Source organism: Desmodus rotundus, chromosome 10, assembly GCF_022682495.2.
Source record: "Desmodus rotundus isolate HL8 chromosome 10, HLdesRot8A.1, whole genome shotgun sequence".
Classification (NCBI taxonomy): Eukaryota; Metazoa; Chordata; class Mammalia; order Chiroptera; family Phyllostomidae; genus Desmodus; species Desmodus rotundus.
In genome coordinates, this window is record NC_071396.1 from 77,175,122 (window position 1) to 77,202,342 (window position 27,221).

General features: G+C 40.3%; 1 protein-coding gene across 6 annotated transcripts in view; it reads right to left on the bottom strand.

Annotated features, from left to right (window-relative positions):
* Nucleotides 1-27,221, bottom strand: part of OSBPL1A (oxysterol binding protein like 1A) — a 201,224-nt gene that overhangs the window by 105,725 nt on the left and 68,278 nt on the right. For 2 of the 6 annotated variants that reach the window (XM_024580141.3, XM_045188012.3), the window contains 2 exons: nucleotides 24,064-24,145; nucleotides 13,398-13,504 (listed from right to left, as the gene is read on the bottom strand). In XM_024580141.3, the coding sequence (XP_024435909.1) occupies nucleotides 13,398-13,504; nucleotides 24,064-24,145 (189 nt within the window). Of the gene's footprint in view, nucleotides 1-6,135; nucleotides 6,223-6,637; nucleotides 7,003-13,397; nucleotides 13,505-24,063; nucleotides 24,146-27,221 lie in introns of those variants that run through there. The other 4 variants (XM_045188013.2, XM_024580143.4, XM_053912206.2 and 1 more) reach the window with 3 other exon arrangements.

Sequence of the window (27,221 nt, forward strand, 5' to 3'; positions counted from 1 at the left end):
TTGTCCACAAGGAAAAAAATGTATCAGTTCTTCAGGGAAAACAAACTCCCTCTTTACCCTTAGCTCTAATTCCTCAAAGTAATATATAAGGGAATAAGAGTATTTTATATCAAAATAATCAGTGATGTCATTAAAGCCAACTTTTTTAATGCCCCGCAATAAAAATTGAGGGTATAATTCAAATTTACAACTGAGAGCCACTTTTCAGAAAAATCAAGAACATATAGCCCAGGGTGTAGCATTCTGATAGTTTAAGTTTAGTATTAAAATGAAAAGATCTAGAGAAATGTATAAATTCTGTATCACCCAAAAATGTGACCTCTACCAAGCAAAATGCTCCACAAAAACAGACAGCCTTTCCTGCAGAGGACCTGGAATACAGGTATTCTGCACAAAAGGTGAAGACACCAATATTCTTGGCCATCTGCTTAGGTAAACTGCAGATGGTCGGTGCTTAATAAATGGGAGCTAAATTAAAAACAAATAAATTAATAAGGTTTGTTGTATCCTTTGGTCAAATTGAGAAATTAGCTTATATAGGCCACATCAGCTTTGAGATTAGATGCTTTATCTTCTGGAAAGGATCCATTTTCCCAGCCAAGCCAGGTGTGGGACAGTGGGGCCATTCTGCACTCAGCTGGAAGGCAGGTGCTAGATTGACCTCTAGATGTAGCCCCCTCCTTGCAACACAAACTTGAAGAAGTAGCTGACCCTCTATCCCGGCCCTTCTCCCCACCTCTAACAGATCGATCATGTCAAACATTCCAAACTGGGTTGTATGAAGGTGGCCTAGATTGGGTGGCAGGGGGGCTTTTCCTTTTATCTGCCTTATGTACTAGCATCCACCTAAGTCCCCAAATAAAAAAATTAAAATGACCAAACTATGTCCTCTACAGTCGAAGATTAGTTCTATGATTTTGGGATTATAAATGACTAATCCATAACACAAAGTAAAATAAAAGAGTAAAGAAAATACTCAAAATTAAATCATTTCTATCACAAGGAAGAAATTTTACTGAGAATAAATCCACAAGGTTAATTTTTAATTCAGTTGTTCAGAATTCAGAACAACAACAAAAAATCTCTCTCATGGAAACATTATTAAAAGTGAAGGCTGCTCTCTCAAGATAGCTCAAAAAGGGACAGTGTCCCGAATGTAGCAAATAACAGGTAAAGGAGCAGATGTCACTGCTGGCGAGTATCTGGCCACCGATGTAACAGCGTGGCCAGGTAGGTCCCCAGCCCGGGAGGCTGTGAGCGAGCTCCGTCCAGCAACACCTTCCCTGAACCTCTCAACCACTGAGCAGCACCCCTGGCTTCCTGTCATTCCTGTCACTCCTGTCACCACCCACTGCTTTCCCATCAGGGCTTCTTTGATCCAGCTCCCTGGGCCACAAACCCCTTCTACTCCACTTCTCTGTCTCTGACTTGAGCACAAAATCCTTTCAAGATACTTCCCTGAAAAGAAAGCACACGAAACCACCTTATATAAACCGCAGGCTTGTCCTTACCTCATCTGAGTCCTGCAGCAACTCGTGAGGTAGAGAGAAGGGGGTTATGTTAATCACACTGTGTCACACAGGAGGAATGTGAGGCCTGGGACTGAGTCGCCGGAGTCAGTTAGCAAGAAAAGGTCACTAATGCCGGAGCCCACAGCTCAGGACTCCAAATAATAGCAGGCTCGCGTTCTGCCACCTATGCCTTCTTCCTAAGTGTTCCCCATGGTCTCCCTGCCTCTGTCACCAGTGGATTAACAAAGATCCTGTGGTAAGCAATGGTGAACCTTTGAGCACCTGAAGAAAACTAGGTATAGCTTATGCACCTTTTCCTCTTTGGTGCTGGAGCCAAGGTTCTGAGAAGGAAAGAACAAGACAGAATGGGATGAGCAGATAATGGAAGAATCCTCCAAGTATTTGGGGGGAGCAGAAAACTGGGGAGATAGAAGAAAAAAGTGGGGAAGGAGGCAAGGGAATGATAATCACCCTTCTGCTACCACCTAAGTATCAGGTCATAGAAAAGAAGCTGTCAGGGGTGAAGGAAAAAGAAGGATGTGACCAGCAAGGTGGGAAAAAGGAGATAAACAGGCCAAGCAACGAAAACAAGGAAGAGCTGGGTAAGAGAAAGAAATACATAAGTAGTCAAAACCTTCCCAAAGTTCCAGCTATTTTAAATACCACGAGATTGGTACTCTAATACTGCATATGGTAGCAGCCCTCCGTCTGGAAAGATGAAGTCCAGGAAGCACATTATTAAAGTCTGTGAGATGAAGTAATGCATAAAGCTAGCAACGATTTCCCTCCAAATTACGAAAACTAGAACTAAGACTTATATAATTTGACACCTGGAAAAGAGCAAATTTTGAACAAACTATTCTGTTTTAAGAGACAAAAAATAACAAATGTACAGACCCTAGGGAAAAACATAAAAAAGTGATAAGAGATAACAATAAAATGAATTTAAAAGAAAAAGATATAGACAGTTCTTAAAAAATAATCAAACAAAGCCTTAATCAGGCTGATTTTTAAGAGAGAAAAATTTACCCAGAAACATCCAAATAAATGTTAGGAAAAAATAGATAAAGGTTAGGATAAGGAATACATAATTGCAGACCCAACATAAGTTAAAAAGAGTTTCTAAAAATGCTCTGAACATCTTTACAATAAACTTCAAAACTAAAAAAAAAGAATGTTTCTAGAAATATATACCTTGTCAAAGCTGACACCAAAAAATTGAAAACTAAAATAGTCCTATAACTATTAAATACATATAATTAGCAATTTTTTTAAATCTCACAAAAAGATGGTTTTATAAGAAAGTTCTACTGAAGTTTCAAGGAACAGACCATTTCAATTTTACACAAGCTCTTCTGGAGAAGAGCAAGAAAGGGAACACTCCCAAACGACTTTTATGAGGCCAATGTAACCTTAATACTAAGTTCTGAAGAGGATAGAACAAAAAAACCTTTCAAGCCAATCTCATTTATGAACAAAGGCTAAAATCCAAAAGTAACCAACTCGAGGAGAATGTTACAGATAAGTCATCATGACCAAGTTAGGTTTACCCCAGGTACGTAAGGATGGCTTATCATGAGAACGAATCTAAACATGTAATTTGCCACCCTAATTTTTTAAAAAGTTATGACTCTCTTAATAAAAGCAGAAAGAACATTTGATAAAATTCAATACCCCTTTCATGATAAAAAAAATGTCAATAATATAACAAAAGAAAACTTTTTTATCTGATAAATAGTATTTACTAACTATCATTCTTAACAGTGAATTGCTAGAAGTTAGCAGCATGCCTTTCTTGAAAGTCAAGGATGAACATGGATTCCCACCTCAGCTTTCAGTAGGAGTTGTTGTAAAAGCCCCAGTCTGGTGGCCCTGCCTTCATTAAGAACAACACAAATAAGTAAGAGGTAGAAGGACTGAAAGAAAGGAAGGAAACTGTAATTACTCGGAGATTATGACTGCCTACAGAAACAGAATCATTCTAGCTTCATCATTTCTACTTTCTCACTTCCCATTTACTTCCCTACTTACTGCAGTCTGGCTTCTCCCTACATCACACTGCTAAAACTTCCCTCAGGCCCTGCAGGGACCACTCGGCCACCAAATCTAATAAACACATTTCAGCTGTTATCTCAACTTCTTGGACCACCGTCTCCCCTGGTGTCTCCTCTTCTGCACTCCTCCTGCCTCTCTGGCTGCTGCTTCTCCGGGCTCTCCACTGGCTCCCTTTCTTCCACTCGTCTTTTAATGTCAGCATTCAACACTTTCATTTCAAACTCTTTCAAGCTACACTTCTCATAGTGGTGTCATTTACTCCTTCGGCCTCCATCACCACGTTTATTCAGATGACTCCCAACACTAATGATGCTTAAATTTTATTAGACAAGTAAGGACCACCTTCCTTGGGTGCCATCATGTCCAGAGGGAACTCATTTTCCCCTCCTCCCTTTATTACCCACTTCAGTCACCTTCTATCCAGTGACTTATGCCCTAAATCTGGGAGTCATCAATGACTCTCCCTTATTTCTCCCTCATTCCTCATGTGCAATCTATTATCAGCTCTTTTTTCTGTCATTTATTTTTTAAGTCTTTCTCCTCTCCGTATCTTCCTTTCCTTCCCAGTCACCAACTTGGTTCAGATTCTGATGATATCTCTCTTGAATTCCTGTACCTGCTCACCCTGCTTTCCAGGCCTGACCTCTAATCCTTCTCATAAGGAGAAAATATGATTAAATCTCTCCCCTGATTAAAATCTCTCAGTGCTGCTAACTGTCCAAATTAAAATTCAAACTCGTTAGGCTTATTTTGCAAAGTCTTTCAAGAAGACCCTGCTTCTATTCATCTAGCCTTGATATTTTGCTCCCTCTGTTCCAGTCTTAATGAACCATTCGCTAGACGTCATCCTTTTGTTCCCCCCGGGTCTGTTGTGCCTTCTCTGAGAAACCTTTTGGTCTGCTCGCTCCTGCAGTAAACTCCAAGTTCTACGGAGACAGACTGGAATAGTAGTATCTGACAAGGTAAACAGTATGTGAATACTCACTGGATTAAGGAAAAAATATACTCAAATATTACAAAAAGTATACTATATAAAATACTACATAAAATAATAGATGTCAAGTCTATGGCAGACCAACATAAACATGTATAGAATTTACATCCTTAACACTCTGAAGTTAAAGTGAGAGAAAAATTGTATCCGCCTGTGACTCATTCACAATTCACCAGACAGAGTCAAAGTCAGGCACCGCACTCTCGAATAGGAGCCCGGCGAGCACAGTCGCACGCAGACTGCGGTCTGGTCCCACTGTGAGCTGTGAAAACCTGGCGGGATGGATCCCGGGTTACGGCAAACACGGTGAGCCTTATGGACACACGCACACTTCATGCTACTAAGTAAAATCTTATGTTACTGTTTTTCAAAACCCCACAGAAGTTATCAAAATGAAAACCACCGTCATTGTACACAATGTTCATTTATGTTTAACATATGTCCTAACTGCTTCAAAAATTAATTTGTAGCAGTATATTTCTGGATTACATAGATAGCAAGCTAAAAATTTAGGGATATATGTTGAATAGTGTAGACCAGGTAAAAATTCTAAATTTCTAATTTTTAAAGGAATCCAAGTTTCCTTATAATCCTATATCTGAGTGGCAGAAATACTAATAAATTTACAAAAGCTTTTTAAAAGACTATACATGGCACATATCATAAACTGTACATAGAGCTTAATACAGCATGGCATAATCATGTTATCAATTACTTTGTGTACAGTATTTAAAATGTCCTTGAACTATGTTTATACACTACCCTGAATATTACTACATGCACTTGCTTTTAATATGGAAAATCTAATAAGCTTTCTACTTCCCTCCCCCCCCCCCAATTCTGCAAGGTGCACAACTGAGGGTGGAGAGATGATGTGGGTCACTCTCTCCATCAATAAAAATTCCTTAAAATTAACCTTTAAAGAGCTTCTCAGGGGATACTAGAGTCCATATTCAAAGTGATACAAATCCCTTTAAGGTCCCAGAGTCTAGTAAAAGCAGCACTGGGACAAAGGCCAGAACAGCCCTCTCGTCTTCTGGCTCCCATCGAACACCTACTCGGTGAAAACTGCACTAACTCGCCGAAGCCGTCCGCTGCGGGCTTGAAATCAAACCTCATTTGGACCGGAGATTAACTTTGCTATGTCCTCAGACCGAAAAGAAAATTTACATTTAGATCCCCATACTCTAGCCGACACATTACTCCACCAACAGACATTTCAAGCATTTTTCTCTTCTGAAAAACATTCCTGTTAAGCACTGCTATGCCTTCAAAATGAAATGCTTTCATCCTGACTTCGAACCTAATTCAGTTAAGAAACTTTCAATAGCTTTAATAACCGAAAAGCAGCTCTGAGTTCTTCCCTGGCACCTTCCCTCCCACAGCCCTCTCTCCAAATCAAGAAAAACACCAGCACAACAGAAAACACAAAACAACTAGCCACATGGTCCAAACGCTAGGGATCGTGATTCTCCTCCGGTTTAGGCTACAAAGAATGCCTGTGAGTAATCAAAAATTCCTAATCCAAACAAAGTTGAGAGCCACCTCCCCGCACCCCAACCGCAGTAAAACTGCCCTTTCCGTCGACGCTCAGGCGTTCTCCTTCGTTTTCTCGGAATTCCAGTGCCTTCCATACAGTGAACGCTAAGTTCATCTCAATGTCAGCCAGGGCAGACGCACGCAGAAAATCACTAACTTGGAAGGTTATTTAGGACAATAATGTCTTTCACTGCCTTACTCCTCCCACTCCAGCCCCACTTGACCTACTATCAACACTAAACTGAAAAAATACATGTGTTGGTCCACAGGCTTTTCCCCCGGGGGCTCTTCCTGAGGGAACCGCAAATGTAGAGCCTGCAGGAGACCCCGTGTTTGGCAGGGTCTCCGAGCTTCCCGCACCCCTCCCCACACACCAGCGGCTGCACTTCGCTCGGAGCACACACAGTGCAACTGTTCTTGGATCTACTCACATCCCTCGATCTCGTCTGGCCGCCCTACCCCCTCCGGTCCCCAGTGTCCCCTGTGGTTGGCAGGCTGGCCCCAGCAAAGCCCCCCGGAGGCACGCACACCCACCCACCTGGGCCGGATCTGGAGATCCCGGCTGGCGCTCCACCCTGAACTCCTCCGCCAGCTCCAGCACAAATGCGCTCGGCCTGTTCCTCCACCTCCCTTCCAGCCGAGCCAGGAGGTGCAACCCAGGGTGGCACCGCAAGGTCTCCCTAAGTCACCTTCGTGCAGCGTGGCCCGCCCCAAGTCCAGCGAGGTCGAGCAGAGGCGCAGCCCGCCTGCCCTGGGCCCTGGACTCCCGGGGCGCCAGAGGTCCGCGCTGTGCCACAGGGCCGCAGACCCGCCCTCTCGGGGCTCGCTGGGGACTGGCGAGCAGGCGGCGCAGGGACGGCCTGCAGCAGGAGGCAGCGCTGCCGCTGTCGTCCTCCAGTCCCTCCTCCCTGGCCCTGCCCCCGCCCCCCTGCGTCTCCCGGAGGTACAGGTAAGGGACCTGCCAGGGGGCGGCGAGAGCCTGCACTGTGCCCCTACGAGCAAGCTAGCGGACTGCTCCCTGGGAATTTTGGGGAAGGAAGTAAAGAAACTGCTACTCTTGCTCTGTGTGCATCCCGCGGAGGCTCCTGCGAGGTCCTAGAGTGGGCTGTGTGTTCAAGCCCTCTGCTGGAGACAGCGGCCCTGACAACTTTTAAATGGCCAGCCTGCTCCTGGGGAAAAGCAGAGAAATCCTGTGTCTTCTGGTGTCTTCCACCTTGAAGATAACTGACACATAGTTTTACACTGCGGAGTTAATGTTTCCAGTCTCAAAACAAAGACTGAGTGATCTTCGCATTTTGAGAAATATATTTTCTGGCTACCATTTGAACAATGAGGAAAAGCAGCAGTATTAACCCTACCTAATGTGAAAGCTACATATAGGAAATACATGGTTTCTGATTCCAGCCAGGCTTGAAGTGTAGACAAAGGCCCAAAGGACAGACAACTCCACCCCATAAATGGTACACTCAAGTGGAATGTTCAAGCTACTTAAGGTCTTGGTTAAGTATGAGGCTGGGGGTGGACTTTTTGCCCCAACAGTAGTTTTAAACCTTTCTGATGTGTATAAATCTGTCTTCAAACTAGGGAACAGAATAACACTGAACAAAATGTTTCTTTGACAAGCTCCTCAGGTAGATTCACCATTCCCACAGTGGCTGTCACTGCACTCCAGATGTGAAGGGTCTAGATACAATGCCGCACTTAGAAAATTTGGATTTAGTGTAGGTGAGGCTTCACGGTGTCTTCAAAAAGCTAGTTTGCTTTCTTTTCTTTTCTTTTCTTTTTTAACACTAAATAGTATTCATATTTCAAAAAGTCTTATTTGGCACTAAAAGGAGCCCTTGCTATAGAAGTTCCCTAGACCTTGAAAATCAGAGAATGAGTTCAGTTTTTGAAGTAGTACTAGGCAGCAAAAACAAAACAATGAATAACAGAGGCTAATTGGTTTCCGGAGGTAATTTACAGAGCACCTAAAATGTGCCAGGCACTGTGCTGAGGAACTACACATAACTCATTTGTATTCTGGAAATACAATTTCAGATTTGGAAATAGAATTCCTGAACTATTAATTTGTTCAAGCTCAAGAAAGCAGAGTTGACTGGGCTGACTCAAAACATTCTATTCTTTCCTTTGTACATTCATTATTCAACCAGCCAGATATTTATTAACTGTCCACTACATGCCAAGTACTATGCTAGACACACGCTACAAAAATAGCTAAGACTAGCTGCTCACTCAAGGAGCTCCAGCTCGGTGAGCCTATAGACAAATACATAATGACACAACGCGATCCTGCCACAACAGCAAGAACTCGTGGAACGCGAGGGACATCTAACCCAATCTGAAGGGTGGAACCTGGGCTTAGAAAATGGTGGCGGTCATCCAGCAGAGCCACCCTGAGCGCTTCATCTAACACAGTGACAATGGGGAGATTGTGTGTGGGGAGGGGGAAAGGGAATAAAGGGAGAGAGAGCACTCCTGAGACACAGGACGTAAAAATGACAGGGCTTGATTAAAGGTGGGGATGAGAAAGAAGGATGAACCAAAAGGTCACTCACATGTTTCTGACTTGAGTTTCCCAACAGGTGGTAATTCCTTGAGTTCTTTCATTTTAGGTACATTGGTTTTGGAATACCTTTGAGTAACCATATGTAAATGTTCAAAAGGCAACTGGCCATGCTGGTTCATTGCTCAGGAGAGATCTAAGGTGGAGATATCGGAGTCATCATGGATTTCTGGTGGGTGAGGTCACCAAGGAAGAATGCTGAGAAGGCCACCTACAGAAACCTAGGGAATACTAACATTGAAGGCTCAGGAAGAAGAAATGATGCTTTAGAAGAAAACTGAGGATGAGCTGCTATAAACAAAAGAGAAGTCCTAACAGGTAGGCACCATAGAAATCACAGAGAAGAATTCTACCAAGCAAGCAGGGGTCAAATGCCAGATCCTTCCAAAGACAAGCAAGATCATTTAAGGGTGTCCTCTGAATCGCAGTAAGGAAATATTGGCAAGAATGGTTTCAGTGGACTGGTTAAGGAATGAAGAAGTAAAAACAGAATATCACATTTTCAAAAAATGGAACTGGACAGGGTTATAGAGAAATAAAAGCTATAAGGAAGTAACAAATTTAGAAGAAGGGAGGCGTTGATTCTGAAGCAGAATGGCAGAAAAAGATACCTCCAATAAAAGAAAAAGAGAAAGATACAAATAGGGGTGAGGCCATGTACAATCACTGCTTAATATTTAACCAAGAATTCTGCTCAGAGTAGAAGGGGATGAAGAAATTGCAAACATGAGAGAGAGGTGAAGGCCTGCAAGGTAGCAACATTAGGAAATGAAAAAGAGATTGGGGACACAAAATGACTAAAGGCCTCTGAACAGCACAGGAAACACAATGAGTATTAGGGCCCGCAAGGTGAGGGAGTTACAAGTCCACAAGAGGACGCGATTTCCCTCTGAAGATGTCAGCATCTGGTCCAGAGCAGCAGTACCTTGTGGCTGGCTCCAGTTTTGAGCCTGAATCTTTGAATTACATCACAAACTTAGCATCGCTAGCACTCTAATCACACGTCTGGGTTACAGCTCTTTAGCAGTTAGGAGACTTAACACAGAAGTATAAATATTTTGTAAGTGAGCTTACACTAACTTTAAGTAAGCAGGTTCCTACTTCGGAAAAGCAGGTTTGACTAATAGCAAGGGGAGATAACTCACACAACGTGAAGGGCACCAATGATGGCTTCTGTGGGACCTTTGAACCATTCTGATCCCACCTTCTGGTGAGGAAAGCTACAGAAACAGAAGTAATTCATGAAACCAGTTTCTAGCCTTTCGAATGGAACTCTCATATAAGCTTTAGGAAAAACCACAGCATTTACATTCTATTATATCGTTTCCCAAGTATATCACCCTAAAAAAAATCTAGTAAGTTTCCCTTTAGTACATCTATCACAAACTTTACAGCTTATTTTATTGCAGTTCTTTTTTTTTAAACACAAATAGTGTTATTTACAGGTAAAATATGGTCATATGGACACCTCAAGTATCTTGGTCATATCGGAGCTTTCCCAGATAAGCAAAGAACACCCACGTGCCAGAGAAAGTCCCGGGTCCAGGCACTAAGGCCTGTGCCTGCTGTAAACGCTGGAGTTTCTCACACGGAGCCGTATCATCTTACTGTGGACATAATTTCTCCAAGTTTGGTTATCTGGTTTTCATTTTAATAAACAGAAGATTTAAAGAGTACATCAGAAGGGATCAGTATTCCACAGCTACAGGGAGGCACACAGTCAGTCTAAAAATCAGAGAGAATTTTTTAAAAACCCATAAGGAGCCACAGAGAAAACAGTAATATCATAATTAATTTTGTATGGTGACAGGGGACTTATTGTGATGGTCACACCGTAAGGTATATAAATGCTGAATCAATATGTCCTGTGCCTGAAACTAATATATGTTAAATGCACTTCAATAACAAACATGTAAAAAGAAATCACAGTAGCAGTTATGAGATATTTTGAACTCAATAGTAATAAAAAAATGGCATATCAAAAAAAAAAAAAAACCCATAAGGAACAAAAGAGTTCAAAAGCATCAGTAGGACTGGACCATTTAGTCAAAAAACACCGAGTCCTGTAAACATTATCCCCTCAAGGCACTTCTGAGTTTTAAAAATTTAGCTTAAGAAATAAATGTGAAACATTTAGAATAACTGTCACCCAGAAAAGGTTAGAATAAAAACAGTTCAGCTGCCCTGGGGATTGGAGTCATTTACATCTATTAGGCCCCGCTATAGCCATGCCAGGCGCTATACTCGGGGTTTTGCCCCTGTGCTCTGGCTTACTCTTCGAAGCACTCCTTTCTGGCTGGTCATCACTTTACAAAGGAAACTGTATTCGAAAACTGAGGCGAAGAGAGACTAAATGGCAGAACCAAGAACTAGACCCAGGTCTACATGAGTTTAAACATTTTGACTGCTCTTTTTTTAAATTAAATTTCCTACAGTACATAATTATTCCACTATGGTCTCAATTAAGCTATTAAATTCCTTGGCTGTAATTCTTAGTCATTTGAAAGAGTAACTTTAAAGATGCCATTTATCTTTCAAATATTTTTAAGGCCTTCTCATTGTCTATATTCATATTCCTCAGAAGAAAATCTATGAATTTCACTGAGGGTCTCACGGAGTTGGTATTTCATAGAATTACTAAAAAAGGAATCTTAGAGATACTTTAAAAGTTTGAAGCAATAAATGGCGTTTACAAAATGATTACTGCTTGCCACGCGACATGCTAATATGCTCTATATACGTATTATTCATCTATATACATTTGATCCCCACACCAACTCTGGGTACCTGTATAGTTTCAATTCACAGAAAGGTGCCCAAGATCGCACAACTGGTTAGGGGAGAGTGGCAGGTAAAAGAGGCCTGTTAGACTTTTGGGCCAGCACTCTTCATGGCTTTCTGTATGGTCTCCCTCACTTGAAGGATGCAGACGTCAAGGTTCAAAGAGCTTGAAGTAGTCCCTCAGCACATTTACTTCATAAATAGTCAGATTTTCTTTAGATCCCATCGCCTCCTCCCAAACGAGAAATATCCAGTGTCATAGACACACAAGCTCCAGGATACCGTCAGAAGGAGGGGTCACAAGTGTCGGTGAGCCCCCTACAACAGAACCGCTCACTTCCACTCGGGGCTGGCTGCGTGTGAGAACTATGCTAAGCATTTTACTTATATTCTCTAATTTAATCCTCACGACAAATTTAAAAGGCTAATGAGGTTCATTAGTCTAAAGTTTAGGCTAATACTCTTATACATCTAGATTTTCACACAGAGGTGATTACCCAGGCTACTTTTTAAAACAACTAGTTTTAAAATCAGCATAGGCTGGCGTCTCAAGAAGTTAAATGATTTCTAATCCAGTGTTCACCTTAAAACTATACATCTTGAAAACAAAAAGACAGTTATCGATACATCCATCAGGTGCCACGTACAGGATGTGGACGAAATTTGGCTTTACAACGCACTAACCAGCGCCTGAGGCCCGCGGCATCGTGGTCCGTGCACGCTGAGGGTGCACTACAACGCTGTCATCGTACGTCGATTATTCAGATGGCTAATCATTCCGCATCTATAAGAGCTAGAATATGACATGCGCAAATCATCGACACAAATGCTGAGAAGGGGTGTCTTCGACCAATATCAGAAGCATCAACCACTTAAAATTTTAAAACAATTATTTCCTGAACTAGGAGAATTCTACTGACTTTCTGTATGTTTAAGTGAGTTCTGATCATTTACATAGATTTTTCTTATTCTCCAAATAAAATATGTGGAATCTGTGGCTCGCAAACATAGCATTTAAAACTTTTATATGAATTCACAAAACTTTTACATGAATTCTAATCATGATAAAATTTTAGATCTTTACATATAAGAGAAACATAATATAACCATGTTCATCTATCCTGTTTTACCAAAACCTAATCTCTATCCAAATAGTACAAATAAATTGTAATGAGAATAAGAAATTTGATGTCAACCTAAAACTTGAAGATTATACATATATGTAGAAAGTAACAAAATGGAAAAGAAAGTCTACTGCTACTTGCCTTTCATTAAAATCATAAAAATGGGGGAAAAAATACAACAAGAAAAAATCTAGTTCAGGCAACCAAATCACATCTTAACAACTTTGCAGTCCTTAGGAAAAGAATTACTAACAAATAAGCATATCACTCTTACTCATATTTGGAAAAGTAAATGGCAAATCTTTGCATGGGAGAGAGAGGTAAAAAAGAGCACACACACACACACACACACACACAAACCTAACCCACTGAGTTTAGTTCACATAAGTATAACAGCACTCTATATTCTAAATAACAGTATTATATAGTTTTCATATAAAGACCATTGGTTTCTAGAATATTTTTATAACCTTCTTACTGAAACACTTCACTCTAAGTACAACTTTAAAACATACTTGTTAAATATGGCTATATAAATGAATTTGATGGTTATTTCAGAAGCATCCTGCTTAATAAAGACCAAATAAGTTCTGGGAGCATTTGAGATCTCGTTCCTCGGCAGATGTCATCAGTTTGGCTCAAATAAACTTTATAAAAATTCAAATAAATAAATAAATGTGTTCTATATTCTGGTGAAGAATGAAGCTTTTATTTACTTTGTTACTACTATTTTCTCCTACCTTTGGATGTTTTGAAAGCAGTAAGTCATTGGATGATCGTATGTGACACCAAACGATTGTTAAAATATTCAATTCCGCACTACCTACCCCTTCTTGTTTAGTGAAGAGATTAAGGCAATCGCTCAAAGCAACGCAAGTCTCTCTAGAAGCTTCAGAGACAACTTCAACTTTCTGAAGAAATGATGGAAGCATGTCTAGAAATTTAAAAAAATAATAAATGAGTGGGATTTTAAGTAATCAGAATAAACTACAACCACAAACATACTTTTATAGCTACAAACTTCACGTTTCTTTCCAGCCACCTTAAACAAAGCACACAGTATGTTCCTGGGGCATCATAAGCACCTACTGTATGCAGAGCACACACACTGGTACAGAAAAAGAATGGATGAAGCCTTGTCCTAGAAAGGTCTGTACCCTACAAGGAGAAAAGCCAAGACTAAAAACAAGTTTACAGAATAACAGTAATATAACGTTTAGGAGAAGCAGCTAACAAGGAGGACTGATAGCACTAGCTGTGAAACATCAGTACTTCCTTTCACGATATTCTATGCCAAATAAGTAATTTTATTCAAAAGCAAACTGCTAAAAAGAGACAAAAATAATGCTGTAATTGATATGATGGGTAACATAGCTGAAGGAGGCATTAATTCAACTTCTTGTTCTTATTTGGATAAATGTTTGACATAAATAGGCCTTTCCATTCTCAAAAATGTGGCCCTGTAGAGTTTCAGTGTCATTTAGTATATGATTAAGTTGGGAACAAAGAAATGGTAACACAGTTGGACCTCCATATTCACAGGTTCCACATCCGAGAATTCAACCAACTGCAGATAGAAAATATTCAGAAAAGAAATGTTACATTGTTGCTGGCATGTACTTCATAGTTAAGCCTATGTACACAGACTTTTTTTCTCATTATTCCCTAAACAATACAGTATAACAACTGTTTACACAGCACTTACATTGTAGTAGGTATGTAAGTAATCTCAAGATTAAACAGAAGGATGAGTGTATGTTATATGAAATGTTACCCCATTTTATATAAGGGACTTGAGCCTCTGCAGATTTTGGTATCCAAGGTGGTCCTGGAACCAGGCCTCCAAAGATACAGAAAGGCGACTATAGCACTTTCTTCCCAGGTGCCCTAAATAAAATCTTAATCCATTCACCCATTTAAAGAAAGAAAAAAAGTTGGCAAGATAAAGCTGCAAAATGCAAGCACATCACTAAAAAAAAAAAAGTAAAATGTCATATCCTGCCCAGATTAATGCACGGGGAATGTACTTAGTTAAAACAGTTTTGGAATTTGTGTTCACTGTACATTAGGATCCTTTAAATGTGTTTTTTCCATCACATAAAATCATAATGCTAAGAAAGCTTTTCATCAAAACGTAACTTAAGAGGAGAAATGCAATTAAATCAGTAACACCCTTTGTATTTCAAATAGCCTTACTTAAAACACTGTTCTGAAAACACAGTAAACAAGGTCAATAAACGAAAGTCATCAAGTCGATCCAAACGCCAGCAATCTGCAACCAATTAGGCCATAAAACAGTGGGTCTCATCAAGAAACAAAAATTTTCAAAAAGAAATAGAGTAAATAAAATCTACAATAACAACATATCATTTTTGGCCATATTTTCCAGATGATACAATTGTGAATAGCATTCCTTTTATTTTCCAAATTTTCTATATAAATATAACTTATTTTGGCAAAGGAAAGTCCTTTTCTTGGAAAAACTAGTTCTCAAAACTCCTAATGCTGAAGTGGGCCACAAAAGGAGAGGTCAGAGTGAATGAAGACATAAACCTTTCATATCTGGATATAAAGACCAAATGACATTTTATCATATTTTTTGATGCGGACACCAGCCCACAGTATCTGCGGTGTTATGGATGAGACAAGACAAATTCACACGGACTACAGAAATCCTGTGGAGGAAAAGGGACGACACAGCCACTCTCTCAGTGAAAGAGAGGACTGGCCCAGTCCCTTGCCTGGACAGGCTTTTTATTGGGTTTAATTTGCAGAGGAATGCAGGGTGTATACATAAAGCTCATCAATCATTGTCAGGAAGAAATGATCAAACAACAGGTAACATTCAAAGAACTATGAGGACTTATTTAGAGTCATGGTCAGATAGCTAAAGGGCCATGAAACTTTGGGGAACAAACTCACTTCATGCTTGGACCCTTATCATTTAAATTGAGGGTATTAGCAAAGTAGGTTTCATAGGAATTTATGCATCCTTTCTTAGGCCTGATTGCCCTAGGGAACCCACCCTTTCCAGCACAGGGACGCACCCACCTCCAGCATTGTTTCAGGTTTAAGGCATTGTTTTAGGCTTAAGTCAGGAAGGGGAAGTAAGGCAGCCAAGAGATTAGGAGACTCCTTGCAGACAGAATGAGGACTCAGTCTATGTCAAAGCCGAGGGGTGAGGGTGCATCACCCCCTTTTTCCATAGCCCCCCAAAGTCTTTCCCTGAGGCCCCCTTCATGACCATGCCTGTCTTAGGTCATCCCTCCTTTGAGGAATCTTACCCGTCATTGGCTAACCAGTCATCCGCCTGGGGCCAAGCAGGGTGAAGTGAGAGGGGGGCAGAGGCAGTGCCCCTGCCAGGAAGATAAGCTTTGTCTCCTAAGTGGCTTATGGTTCCAAGGTCTTTTTACTCAGCATTAGCCATGTAGGATTATAGCTTCTGAAATCAGGCAGGGTGGTTCCCAACAATTTTTCATTTTACAGATTACAGTTTCCTAGTATTGGCTATTTGTAATAGCACCCAATTGAAAACTACTATATTCTATAATAAATTTGACTTTACATACTTTATTTTTCATTTTGAATCTAATACAAAATGTGAAGATTTCTTCCGTACTTAGTTGCTAAATAGCAAATGAGAATACCATATGCTTGATGCCATATGACTTAAATAGTACTTTAACAGATGCCTCTCCCAGAGCTGTGGACTGAGTACTGAGAGGAGATGCACAAGAAAAAACAGGCACAGCCTCTGCCTTCCACAAACGTTCTGGGAAATCTAGTAATTTTCCATTTTCATGGTACAAATGATAGGAAGTTGGAAGCATGGGTATTATTTTTTTTATTAAATATCATCACATGCTTAATCATCTCCAAATCTGCCTATATTTTAGATATTTCATAGTTTAGATACATGTTGGTTAACATGTAACAAACATTAAATGTCAAAATAAATTTTGAGAAATAGAAGTTTTTAAACAAAAGTGATTCTGCAAGCTTTCAAAAGACATTTCAAGAAATACATATGAAGGTATGTTTTTACAAGAATCCATTATTGAGACAGTATCAAATTCTTCTGTCCAAACAGAATCCAGAGTTACCTATTTCCCTGAGAATCACGTGTTTAAACAAGATTCTGGGATTAACACTAACTGGCACAGCGGCGTGGTGTTGGAACTGACAGACTTCGCGGAGAGGGCGTCGGGGGTGAGGCGGACTGCACTGGCGTGCCTCTTACACAGCGATGTTTGCACGTGGCTACATAAAAGGAAATAAAACTGCTAAGCTTCTAGAAAAGTTACCAAATGAATCACTGCAGATGCCTGTATGCTTTACTTGATTAATATTTAGAGACTAAAGTGTAATGAGCAAATGCAAAATGGCCAGTGTGTTACCGTATTTGGCCTACTACAAAAATCGGACACTTAATTTTAAGGAAAATGTTCCTTTTTCTACTAAAATTATTTTTGAACTCAGGAAAGATGCTAGAAGATCATGTGAAAAGCTCATCTTTAGAGACATATAAAAAGCTCACAATCTGCTGTTTTCATAATACACTATACAATTTTTATTTGGGTAAGTTTTTAGACACAAGGAAATACTTGTGTCTTGTTAACGAACGAAGCTCTAATACAGATGGCTTCCACTGTTCTTCTGATATAGAAAAAGTCCACACTCAGCGTAACGTGTAAGGCCCTGCGTAAATGCAATCAGTATCAGCCAGGCTGTTTTCCTGGAAATACTTGTTTTCCTAGAAATATTCTCACATTTTACTGTCTCTAAACCTTTGTTCAAGACGTTTTATCCTCCCTGGATATTGGAAATAATAATTATTCATTTTCAGAAGTTTCCCCACTGACCCACAGCTTTCCAGCTCCACCCTGGAACATTCCATGGAGGGAAAGAGAGGAACGTAAAACTGGAGGCTGTGTGGCCAGGCAAGAAGCTGCTGCTGTAACTCACAGGAAAAATGGTGGTGGCCTGTTTCAGCAGACTAGTAGTGGGGTAGAGAGAAGGGAACAATGTAGAGAGCTACATCAGAGATTGAAAGGTACAGCAGAAAGAAAATTTAGGTGACTCCAAAGTTTGGGTTTTGGGAATTGTCTGAATTAGCACGGCACTCTTCAAGATGAACCCCATAAAGAACATCAGGAAAACAAAAGAGAAGAAAAAACATTGACAGGAAAAAGAGAGGATTTCTTTGTTTTGAATTGGAAACTTCTGTTCTACATCAACCCCACCCTATCTTTGAACTTCTGAATAGGAGGAGACTGAGGGTTTGAACACCACCTCAACTACAGCAGCCAAGCTAACGTGATCCTCCTCAAAAAAAGTCTACCTTTCACTGCTGACCTAGGTATAAATCTGTAAACTTCTTTAGTTCCTAGGCCACATGTTTAAGTTAAACATAGAATCCTTGATTTATTCTAGACTCTTTATTGGTTAAGAGCCAGGCTGTCTGGAATCAAACCCTCCCTTGAGTCTTTACTAGCTGTGTGACCTTAGGCAACTTACCGAACTCTCTATGCCTCGGCCAGCTTATCTATAAAACGGACACAATAGTTGTATGCACTCCATAGTGTAGTTCGAAGGAATAAATGAGTCAATATATATAAAGTACACAGAACAATGCGCAAAAGGCTATGTGTGTTTGCTACTATTCTATGTGAGACAATTTGCGAATTATTGACGTTTTGTCTTAGAAGGAGAATGGGACAGCGTGGTATGTGGCAGACTAAGTTTATAGGGAATCATCCCTGCAACCCCAGACCATAAAGATGCTGAATAAAATAATGTACAGCAGCGTTTGAAAGAAGAAAGCCCCAGACGTGCTAGAAACAAAAAGGCAAGTCTGATAAAACAAGCACACGCCAGGGAAGCCTGGGTGGGAAGGCCTGAGACAGAGGTGGACGGCACCGGAACACAGACCCGGAACAGGCAGGGCTCTGCTCTCACAAAGCGCAGGACCCAGGCCTCGGGCAGGGCCAGACCCCGGTGTACACAGGTATGGAAAAGCTGCCTTGGGCTCAGGGAAGCAGTGGAAAAAGGCACTTTCTGCCTATTGCTCGGGGTGGGAATTACAAGAAACAGAAATTCCTAGCTTGTGCCCCACCTAAGTGTGGAATCAAATTTGAAAACTATTAGCGCAGAAGCAGAAAACCTGCAGAGCCCTAACAGAAACAGACACAAAACTACTGGGAAGGGGCACTTCCATAATCCAGGAGGCAGAAAAAACAAGTCCCCCTGAAGATGAGCTCTCAGTAAAAAGTTACATAATCCACTGCCAGGAAAACAATCCATCCCCAGGGACAGTTAGCACACAAAACAACAGAATTACTTCACAACTACTTGGGACATACAAAAACATTCCCCTAAAAAGGCTTTAAGTTTATGTTTCAATAATTCTGGATAAAATTAGAAGTACACATTATATAAAAAATAATATGTCCCTACAGGAAAAGCAAAAACTTTAGAAACTACCACCCAGAATTTCTAGAATTATAAAATACAGCCACAAAAATTAGAAAGTCAAAGGATTAAACAGAAAAGTAGACCCAATTGAAGGGAAAAAAACTAAAACTAAGAAAGAGATCGGAGAAATTACTCAGTATTTAACACAGAAAATAATAGAAATGAGAAACTAAGAGGTAGGAGGTCAAAGACCAAGATTCAGCAGGTGTCCCCGAGAAGTTCTGGCAGAAGAGAGTAGACAGAATGAGGAAGCAAAGTCTGAAGAGACAGATAATGCGGAGGAGCTTTCCTAGACTAATGGAGATAAGGACTGAGTCTTTAAATTACAAACAGAGTCTCAAGCAGCATATATGCATAACGACAAAAGTCAAACCTAGGAACAGAGTAAAACTGCAGAACACCAAAGACAAAGTGAAGATTTCTGAAGCAAGAGAACATTAAAAAAAAAAAGACAAGGCTGTCTGCCAAAGAATCATTACTAGAGTATCAGGAGCCACAGAAGCTGGAGTCATATCTTCAAAATGGTAATGGTAACTATAACCTGGTGAGAGTGAGATAGAGATTTAGATAAGGCAGAGATTCTACCTCTCACAGTGCCTCAAAGACTTACTCAAAGATTTTCCTCGGTGAGAAAATAAACTGAACCCGGAGGAAAAGAGGAGGATATAAAACCCACGGCGTTAACTGTGAACCCCAGTGGTAAAGGGCGCAGAACATTCCAGCAGTGCTGGTGGCTTCTTCCCTACTGTTTCTCTCCATCCTTGTACTTACTAGCTCGACAGAACAAATGTAGCACTAACTTATCCCGGAGTTGAGGGGAAATGGTATACATTTGTAAGCTAGATAAGTAGGTCACTCACTTCATTCACTCCAAACATACACGCATGTATATATTTATACTTACATATGCATACAAATACACATATATTATATTCAGTGCCCATGTGGGCCATGCACTGTTAAGGTGCCAGCTCTGTTAATCAGTGAATAAAACAAAACTTTCCTGCCCTCACGGAATTTCTCTCCCAACAGACAATCGACTGCACGTATAAGTGACAAAGAGAAAAATCAAGCAAGGCAGGGGGATAACAAGTGTTGAGGGGAGCTGAAAGTTTAGAAAGAACGAGGTATCAGTAAGGGTGCTGGTGGGGAGGAACTGGCAAGTTCCAAGGGGACCTGAAAAAAATGTTTGAGAGATTATGCACAAAGGGGACGATGGCATGTGCACTCACAGACTGGCATGCAGGACCATCCTGCATAAAGGAGCAAATGAAGGGGTCAGTGTGGCTAAGCCTCTGAGAGCTGGCATCATTAGAATGCGCCGTGGGCCAGACGGGGGAACCCAGCAGCACTGTCAGACCACAGCCTGGCTGGAAGGAGCAGGGAGGTCCCCTGACCTACTACTCTGTCCACCCCCACACTCGCCACCAACAATCCCGACAGGAACTCCCATTTGCTGAATGCCCTCAGGAGTCGGAGGGCAAGGAAACCCCAGGAAGGAAGTCTGTAGTGATCCAAGGCTCCAGGGCAGCAAGCAGGGCAGGAAGTGGACATGGAAGAGCAAACAGAACAGGCGGGAAGAGAGGTCAGGGGGATCTGTTTGAGGGAGGACCTGGGGAAGTAAGGAAGTAAGTGAGTGCCCTAGACAAAAGCCTTCCATCCTGAGGGATCAGCACAGCTCAGGCCTGAGGTGGGAGTCTGCCCAGATCCTCTGAGAGACAAGTAGGTGGCCAGTGAGGCTGGAGGATCAAGCAGAGGAGACTAGGACATGAGGGCCTGACTGCGGGAAAGGGACTGGCAGGGTCTGCGGGTCATCAGAATGACTCTGTCTTTCCTTCTAAGTGAGCCGACCTGTAAGCTAATGGATGTTTTAAGCAAAGGCATTACCCACTGACGTTTCAGGAGGCTGCCTGGGGAGAACGTGTAGGGAGTGAGGGCAGAATCCGAGGGCCAGTTTAGGAGGTCGTTTTAATAGTCCATGTGGGAGATGATGGTGGCCACAGTGAAAGTGGTGAGAAGGGTGTTTACTTGAAGCCTAGGATTTTTATGAGTTTTCAGTAGATTGAAGTGCTTTTCCTTTCAGATTTTTTTTTTTTTAAATAACTGAAAGTTCTCATTTCTTTAACCAGGGATTCACTTATATACATTTAGTAGCATGCAATAAAGTATATGCATTACAGGCGGCATGTGAAGTAAAATATCTTTTCTGGAAAGTAAATGCAATATATAGTAATAGACTCAAAAATGTTAATACGCTTTCACCTCAAACCCCACGTCCAAAAGCCCTAATGAAGTGATGTGATCACATTTAAATGCACAATAAGACATTATTTATAATGGTCCAAACTGATGACTACCTAACAGTGAATTTAGGGTTGTAATGAAAAATAGACTGACTACCTAGCCTTCAGGAAGTCTTCCACAAGTTTTAGTAGTTTAGATGATTTTAACTGATTTTGCAACCAGGCTTTTGGTAAAGATAGAATACTAGAGATTTCAACACTGCATTCTTTGGACCTTGAACAATGTGTTGCCAACAGGTAAACCTGGCACTCGTCCAGGGAGAAATCAGGTTTAAGGGCCACTCATGAGAGTGGTATTTCAGTAGAGGACGAGGTATTTGGCCAAAACTGTTTATTACAGTCATGGAAGAGAATAATTACAAATAAAGCTTAAAAACCAGGTGGTGATTGGGCTACAAAAGTCCTTAATTGCCAGGATAAAGAGTTTGCATTTTATTCTATCATTTCAAGAACCCATAAAAGATTTTTTCAACAGAAAATGCATGATCAAAAAAGCACCTTTCTAAAATTAACCTGGCAAGCAGTAATGCAGTATTTCACAGATTCTGAGTTGGAAGAGTTCCTGAAAGTCTTCTGATCCCATTCCCTTTACGGATGAAAGGCAGCGAGAGTAAAGGGCAGGCTGCCGCAGTAACCGGGATGGGAGATGATAAGAGCTGAACTCCAATGGGCGAAGTCTGAATACGAAAGAAGGCAACTGCGTCTTAAAGTTCAAACAATTTTGTACTAAAACGTAAGACGCTTTCAACCACAAGATCTGGACTCATTCCACAAACATTTTAGTGTTTCATCTTGAGACGACATTGGCAAACTACGTGGGCAGTCTGGAGCAGGACGAGTCTCTACCAGCTTCCTTTAATAAAACACACGGTGCGAGATTATTCTGTACAGTCCCCTGGCATTCAGAGCAACTCTGCTACTTCAACTCTCCACATGCGTTCATGAAATCCCCTTAACCCCATTTACTTACTATTTATATAGGATACAGCTTTCTTTATCTACACCAATTTCCCCAAAAAATCATGTTTATAATTGCTGGTATATAAATCAACTGAGTTTGATTGTAGGTATATGGAACAGGGTTGCCAGACAGTCAAACATCTCCAAGTTCGCAGATGGCACTGTCCAAGATCAAATACCTCTTTCGTGGCCCTAAACGTTACACATATCTCCAAGGGCAGAAGTAATGCGGGCCATCATCATGAGTGGCGTGACACACAGATCATCGGAACCAGGAGATTTGACTCCAGGTTAAAAAAAACTTAATTTGATTGTAGTTATAATTTTTTTCTTTGGTGCAAGTTAAGAAAATTGTTATGATTCATCTCACTCTGGTTCTGTATCTTTTAAACGTCGTCATAGCACTTCTTACTTGGATGGTTCTTGGTAAAGATGATGTTTTATAAGCTCATTGATGGTCTTGGTTGCATAACTCTGTGTATGTACTAAAACCACTGTATGGTACACTTCACACAGGTGAGTTTTAGGCTATAGGAATTATAGCTAATAAAGCTGCTGTTATTTAAAAAGCCCACTGGAGATAAACAGTGCTAACACAATATTCCAGCCTACAATTCATAATCAAAATGACCCAGCTGCTGTCCTTCCCAAAGTTATCATTATTGACATGAACATCTGTTAAACTGAAGCGAAGGGAGGCCCGCTGTACACCTGGACAGATGCAGACTATTCTCTGTTACTCTCATATTAACATTTCTTCACATTCTCTGGGCACAGATAAACTGAACCTAGGAGTTCACTGATTAACTAATTCATGATTAAAATTGATAGTTAATAGCCCTTGCTAGTGTGGCTCAGTGGATTGAGTGCCGGCCTGCGAACTACAGGGTCCCCGGTTCGATTTCCCAGTCAGAGCACATGCCTGGATTGCAGATCAGGTTCCCAGTAGGGGGCGCTCAAGAGGCAACCGCACAATGATGTTTCTCTCTCCCTCCCTTCCCCTCTCTAAAAATAAATAAATAAAATCCTTTAAAAAAATCTCTTTTAAAAAATAAATAAAATTGATAGTAATAGGACTCACAGACAACTAAATCAATTATATTTTAGTAGTTATTTATAAAGACATCATAGTCTAAGAAACAACTTTTTAATTTACAAAGTAATAATTTTTTCAATACTTAATTTTTGTACTGCATTTTTTATTGGATAGTATTTTGATTTTTGAATTAGAGTCAACTCATAATACTTCATAACTAATGGAGAGTAAAGACATAAAAAGTTGAACAGTAGATTAATTATTAGACAAGTTCATGTATATATTCATAGACTCACAAAAAATCAAGGCCTGGAAACAACCAACTCTCATTTATAGATGAGGAAACTGAGGCTCTGAAGCTAAACTGTGTAAAGTAACAGCCACTAAGGGGCAGAGCAAAGGTTCAAATCTAAGACAGTTTGACTCCAAATTCCAAGGCTCTGAGATTTATAAGCAGAATTGTTATTACACAACCAACATGAATTTACAGCCCCAAAATGTTAACTTTGACTTTGTTTTTCTTGTTCTTAAAAGAATAAAATCATTTTAATCTATAAAGCAAGCCCCCTCCATAAGTAGAGTTTTTAAACAGCCCTTTTAAAATTTCACAATAGTTTTATCAGATGGAGTGCTAAATTCAAATGTAGAGTTAAACGGAACTACAGAAGTCAATGTCTATAACAACAGGCGTGGGGTTTGGGTAGTGCTTGGCTTTTTTACCTTTAGCCACGTCACACTCCTTAATCATTTTGAGAAAGCTGGAAATTTCCCTATCTAGTCTCTGTTGGCATGTTTGTGCTTTCTGGAAAAGAAAACAAAAAGAAGACAAAGTTAAAACAAGCCAATGAAATACTTGTACATTACAGACATTTTAATGTTTCTATCAAAACTTTAGTTCACAGGTGGATACATTGTAATAACTAAGACATATTCCTAACAGAGAAAATGGTAAAAGAGTTTCCTTAAAATCTGTATATTTGGGGTTGGCCAAAAAGTCCATTTAATTTTGTCCGTAAAATACATGACATTTTACATTTTCATCAATAACTTTATTGGTTCGGGTATTTTGAGTATATAGGCTATCTCCTGCATGACATAATGTTAATTGTTAGCGATTAATGTGTTGATTTGATTGTTGTCAACTTCAACTGGTCTCCCCACCTGTGGAGCATCGTCCAGTGAGAAATCTCCAGCACAAAATTTCACAAACTACTTTTGACACAATCAATCAGTCATAGTACCTTCTCCATGCACTACACAAATTTTTTGCGTTTCAGTTGCATTTTTATCTTTCTTGAAATAATAAAGCATCATATGTCAGAAATGTTGTGTATGTTCTCCCATGTTCAATATTAAAATGGCTGCACAAAAACTCACCAATTATGTTTTTTTTTAATGCAAGCTGATATGACAACTGTCACAATACAATCTAACAAAATTGTTTTGAATGAGGTTAAAGACAACTAAATGCTACTAGAACCATAGTCGGAAAAAACATAATGGACTTTTTGGCCAGCCCATTAACATTTAGTTAATCACATACAAATTAATAAAAATAAGTATTTCTAAATTCTAAATACATTCAACATCAGTTGAATAGACACCATAACCTGCCTTAATTACTCCTCATAACTCAATACACCATATATATCTGAGGAGTTAGAGTTCTCTGATTTATTAACACTTTTAATGGACTTGATTAAATTCATTGAGAAATTATAAAATAAATCTCTTAATGTATTTTAAAAACTATTAAAAAACAGAGATGTTAGTAACATGTAGAAATCAGAAACTGATTTTTATTCAGCAACCTAACTGCATACAGCCACCACGTAATCAGGCAAATAAGGGCATTTTCTTAGTAAGAAAAAGCTTATAAAAATAATGTGAAGTCGATTACAGAAAGCATCCTTCTTTGTAATTTGAAATTTCACCATTTCTAGATCCCTAAAAGCAAAACAAACAGTGTCATGATGTTGGCTGTATCTTGTCTTAGTATATACTTGGAAGTCCAAAATAAAAATCAGATAAATCCATTTATTATATTAACAATGTAACTTTAAGAGTTAACTTTATTTAAAGTTTCCCTTTAAAGAGTGGAGGAATAAGCAGGAAAATTGTCATTGTGAAGTTGATTGGTTAGGGCAGTAAGAAGTATTTATTCTGAGAACCTTGACCTTGCTAGTATTAGCATCACGTTCTCGCAGGTAGAATACTGTATTCAGCTTTGTGAATCTTCCCCACTTTGTATTCCTACTCTCTATGAGCCAACCACTAAACATTTTTGGTCCCCCCAATCAGACCTATGTGCCCAGGTGCCTGAGGTAAGCGCCCTTTGCTCCTTTTTCACTTCTTCATAAAACTTTTAGTGCTTTTGAAGCTCAGCTTAGCCACAGCAGAACTAGTCATGGTACCACATTAGTGACAAGCAATGTTCTCTTGAAGTCTACATTACTCTGTTTTGAAAGCTCTAACAATATAAAAATACAATTTTTTTGGTTTGTGGAGAGAGAGAATACCTACACTATGCCATCTAAAACCCCTTAGAAAGTAAAATGGCGTGCTGGGTAATTTTTTCAGACACGGCGGGAATACAGGTTAAAGGCAGGAAAAAAGTCCATCTGGGGGCACTGAGAACATGCACTGCAACCAAATGTAAGACTCATAACTTATTAATACAGCACCGTCATTTTCCCTCTATACATATTTAATACTGCTGCCCACGCTCCAGTCAACACTGCTGCGTTCCTTTTTGTGGTGAGAGCTAGATACGCAGAAGAGAGCACTGGATCCATTTGCAGACTGCAGATCTCTAATGAACACGATGGCTCCTGAGTTTATCATTAAAGAGAAGATACACTCTCCACAGCATCGCCCTCAAATACTTGAATCACGTTCACCTTCCCTTAACTATCTATCCAACAGTTACTACAGAAAGTTTCCTAGATTAATGATTTATTAGCTCTAAAAGGTACGCAATAGGTCGGCTGGAGAAGTTCATTTTCCAGACGCTGTTTTAGTTGGGTACAAAAGTTTCTTCTGTTATAAACAACTGGTACCATTTAATTGGTATTAAAAATAACAGAAGGAGGTACAATAAAATATAACAGATTCCATTTTGCTAAAATCTCCTTGTAGCTATTGGTTATATCGTGAAAATCTAAAAGTCTATTTTGAAGGTCACTGCTTCTGAGCTCTCTGCAGAGCCCAGCACGGAGTCTCATTTTGGACTTCTATGCCATTAACCTTATGGGGAATAAGGAACTTTTTTTAAGCTTTAATTTTTATTTATTCTACATAAATGGGATCCCACTATGAGCAATGTTCTAATAGCCAGAGTGTGGCAGTGTTTTGAAACCACGTTTTCTGGGCACAGAACACAAGAACAGGATCATACCCACAGACCCGGACCTGAGGCCCCCAGCTGAGCAGCTGAGCCACACTCACAACCCAGGCCTCCTGCTCCTACCTCTGCCCACCCACATGTCAGCTTTTGGTTTTGTCTGATTTAAGTTGATGTTAAACTACTTCATGATCCATGTCCTACAGGACAGCTTAAAAACGTGTATCAAGGAGGTGGTCATCTAAGGAGGAATGGGCAAAGCAGGAGAGAGGTCATTCAGTCCAGGCTATTTGCTACAGACAACCCAAATTAACAGACAACGTGGCAAATTAAGAACAGAAGCAGACTGCCTTCCACTCAGCAATCGGAAGCAACAAACTGCTGATACGCAGCGAGTGAGAGAAGACAGGCACTGAAGAGCACATATAGCACGATTCCATTTACTTGAAAGTCGAACACAGGCATTGCCACCTTTGCCTGTAACAACAGAGCCCCTCGGTGGTGGAGGGCATCGTCTGGAAAGGGCACGAGGGAA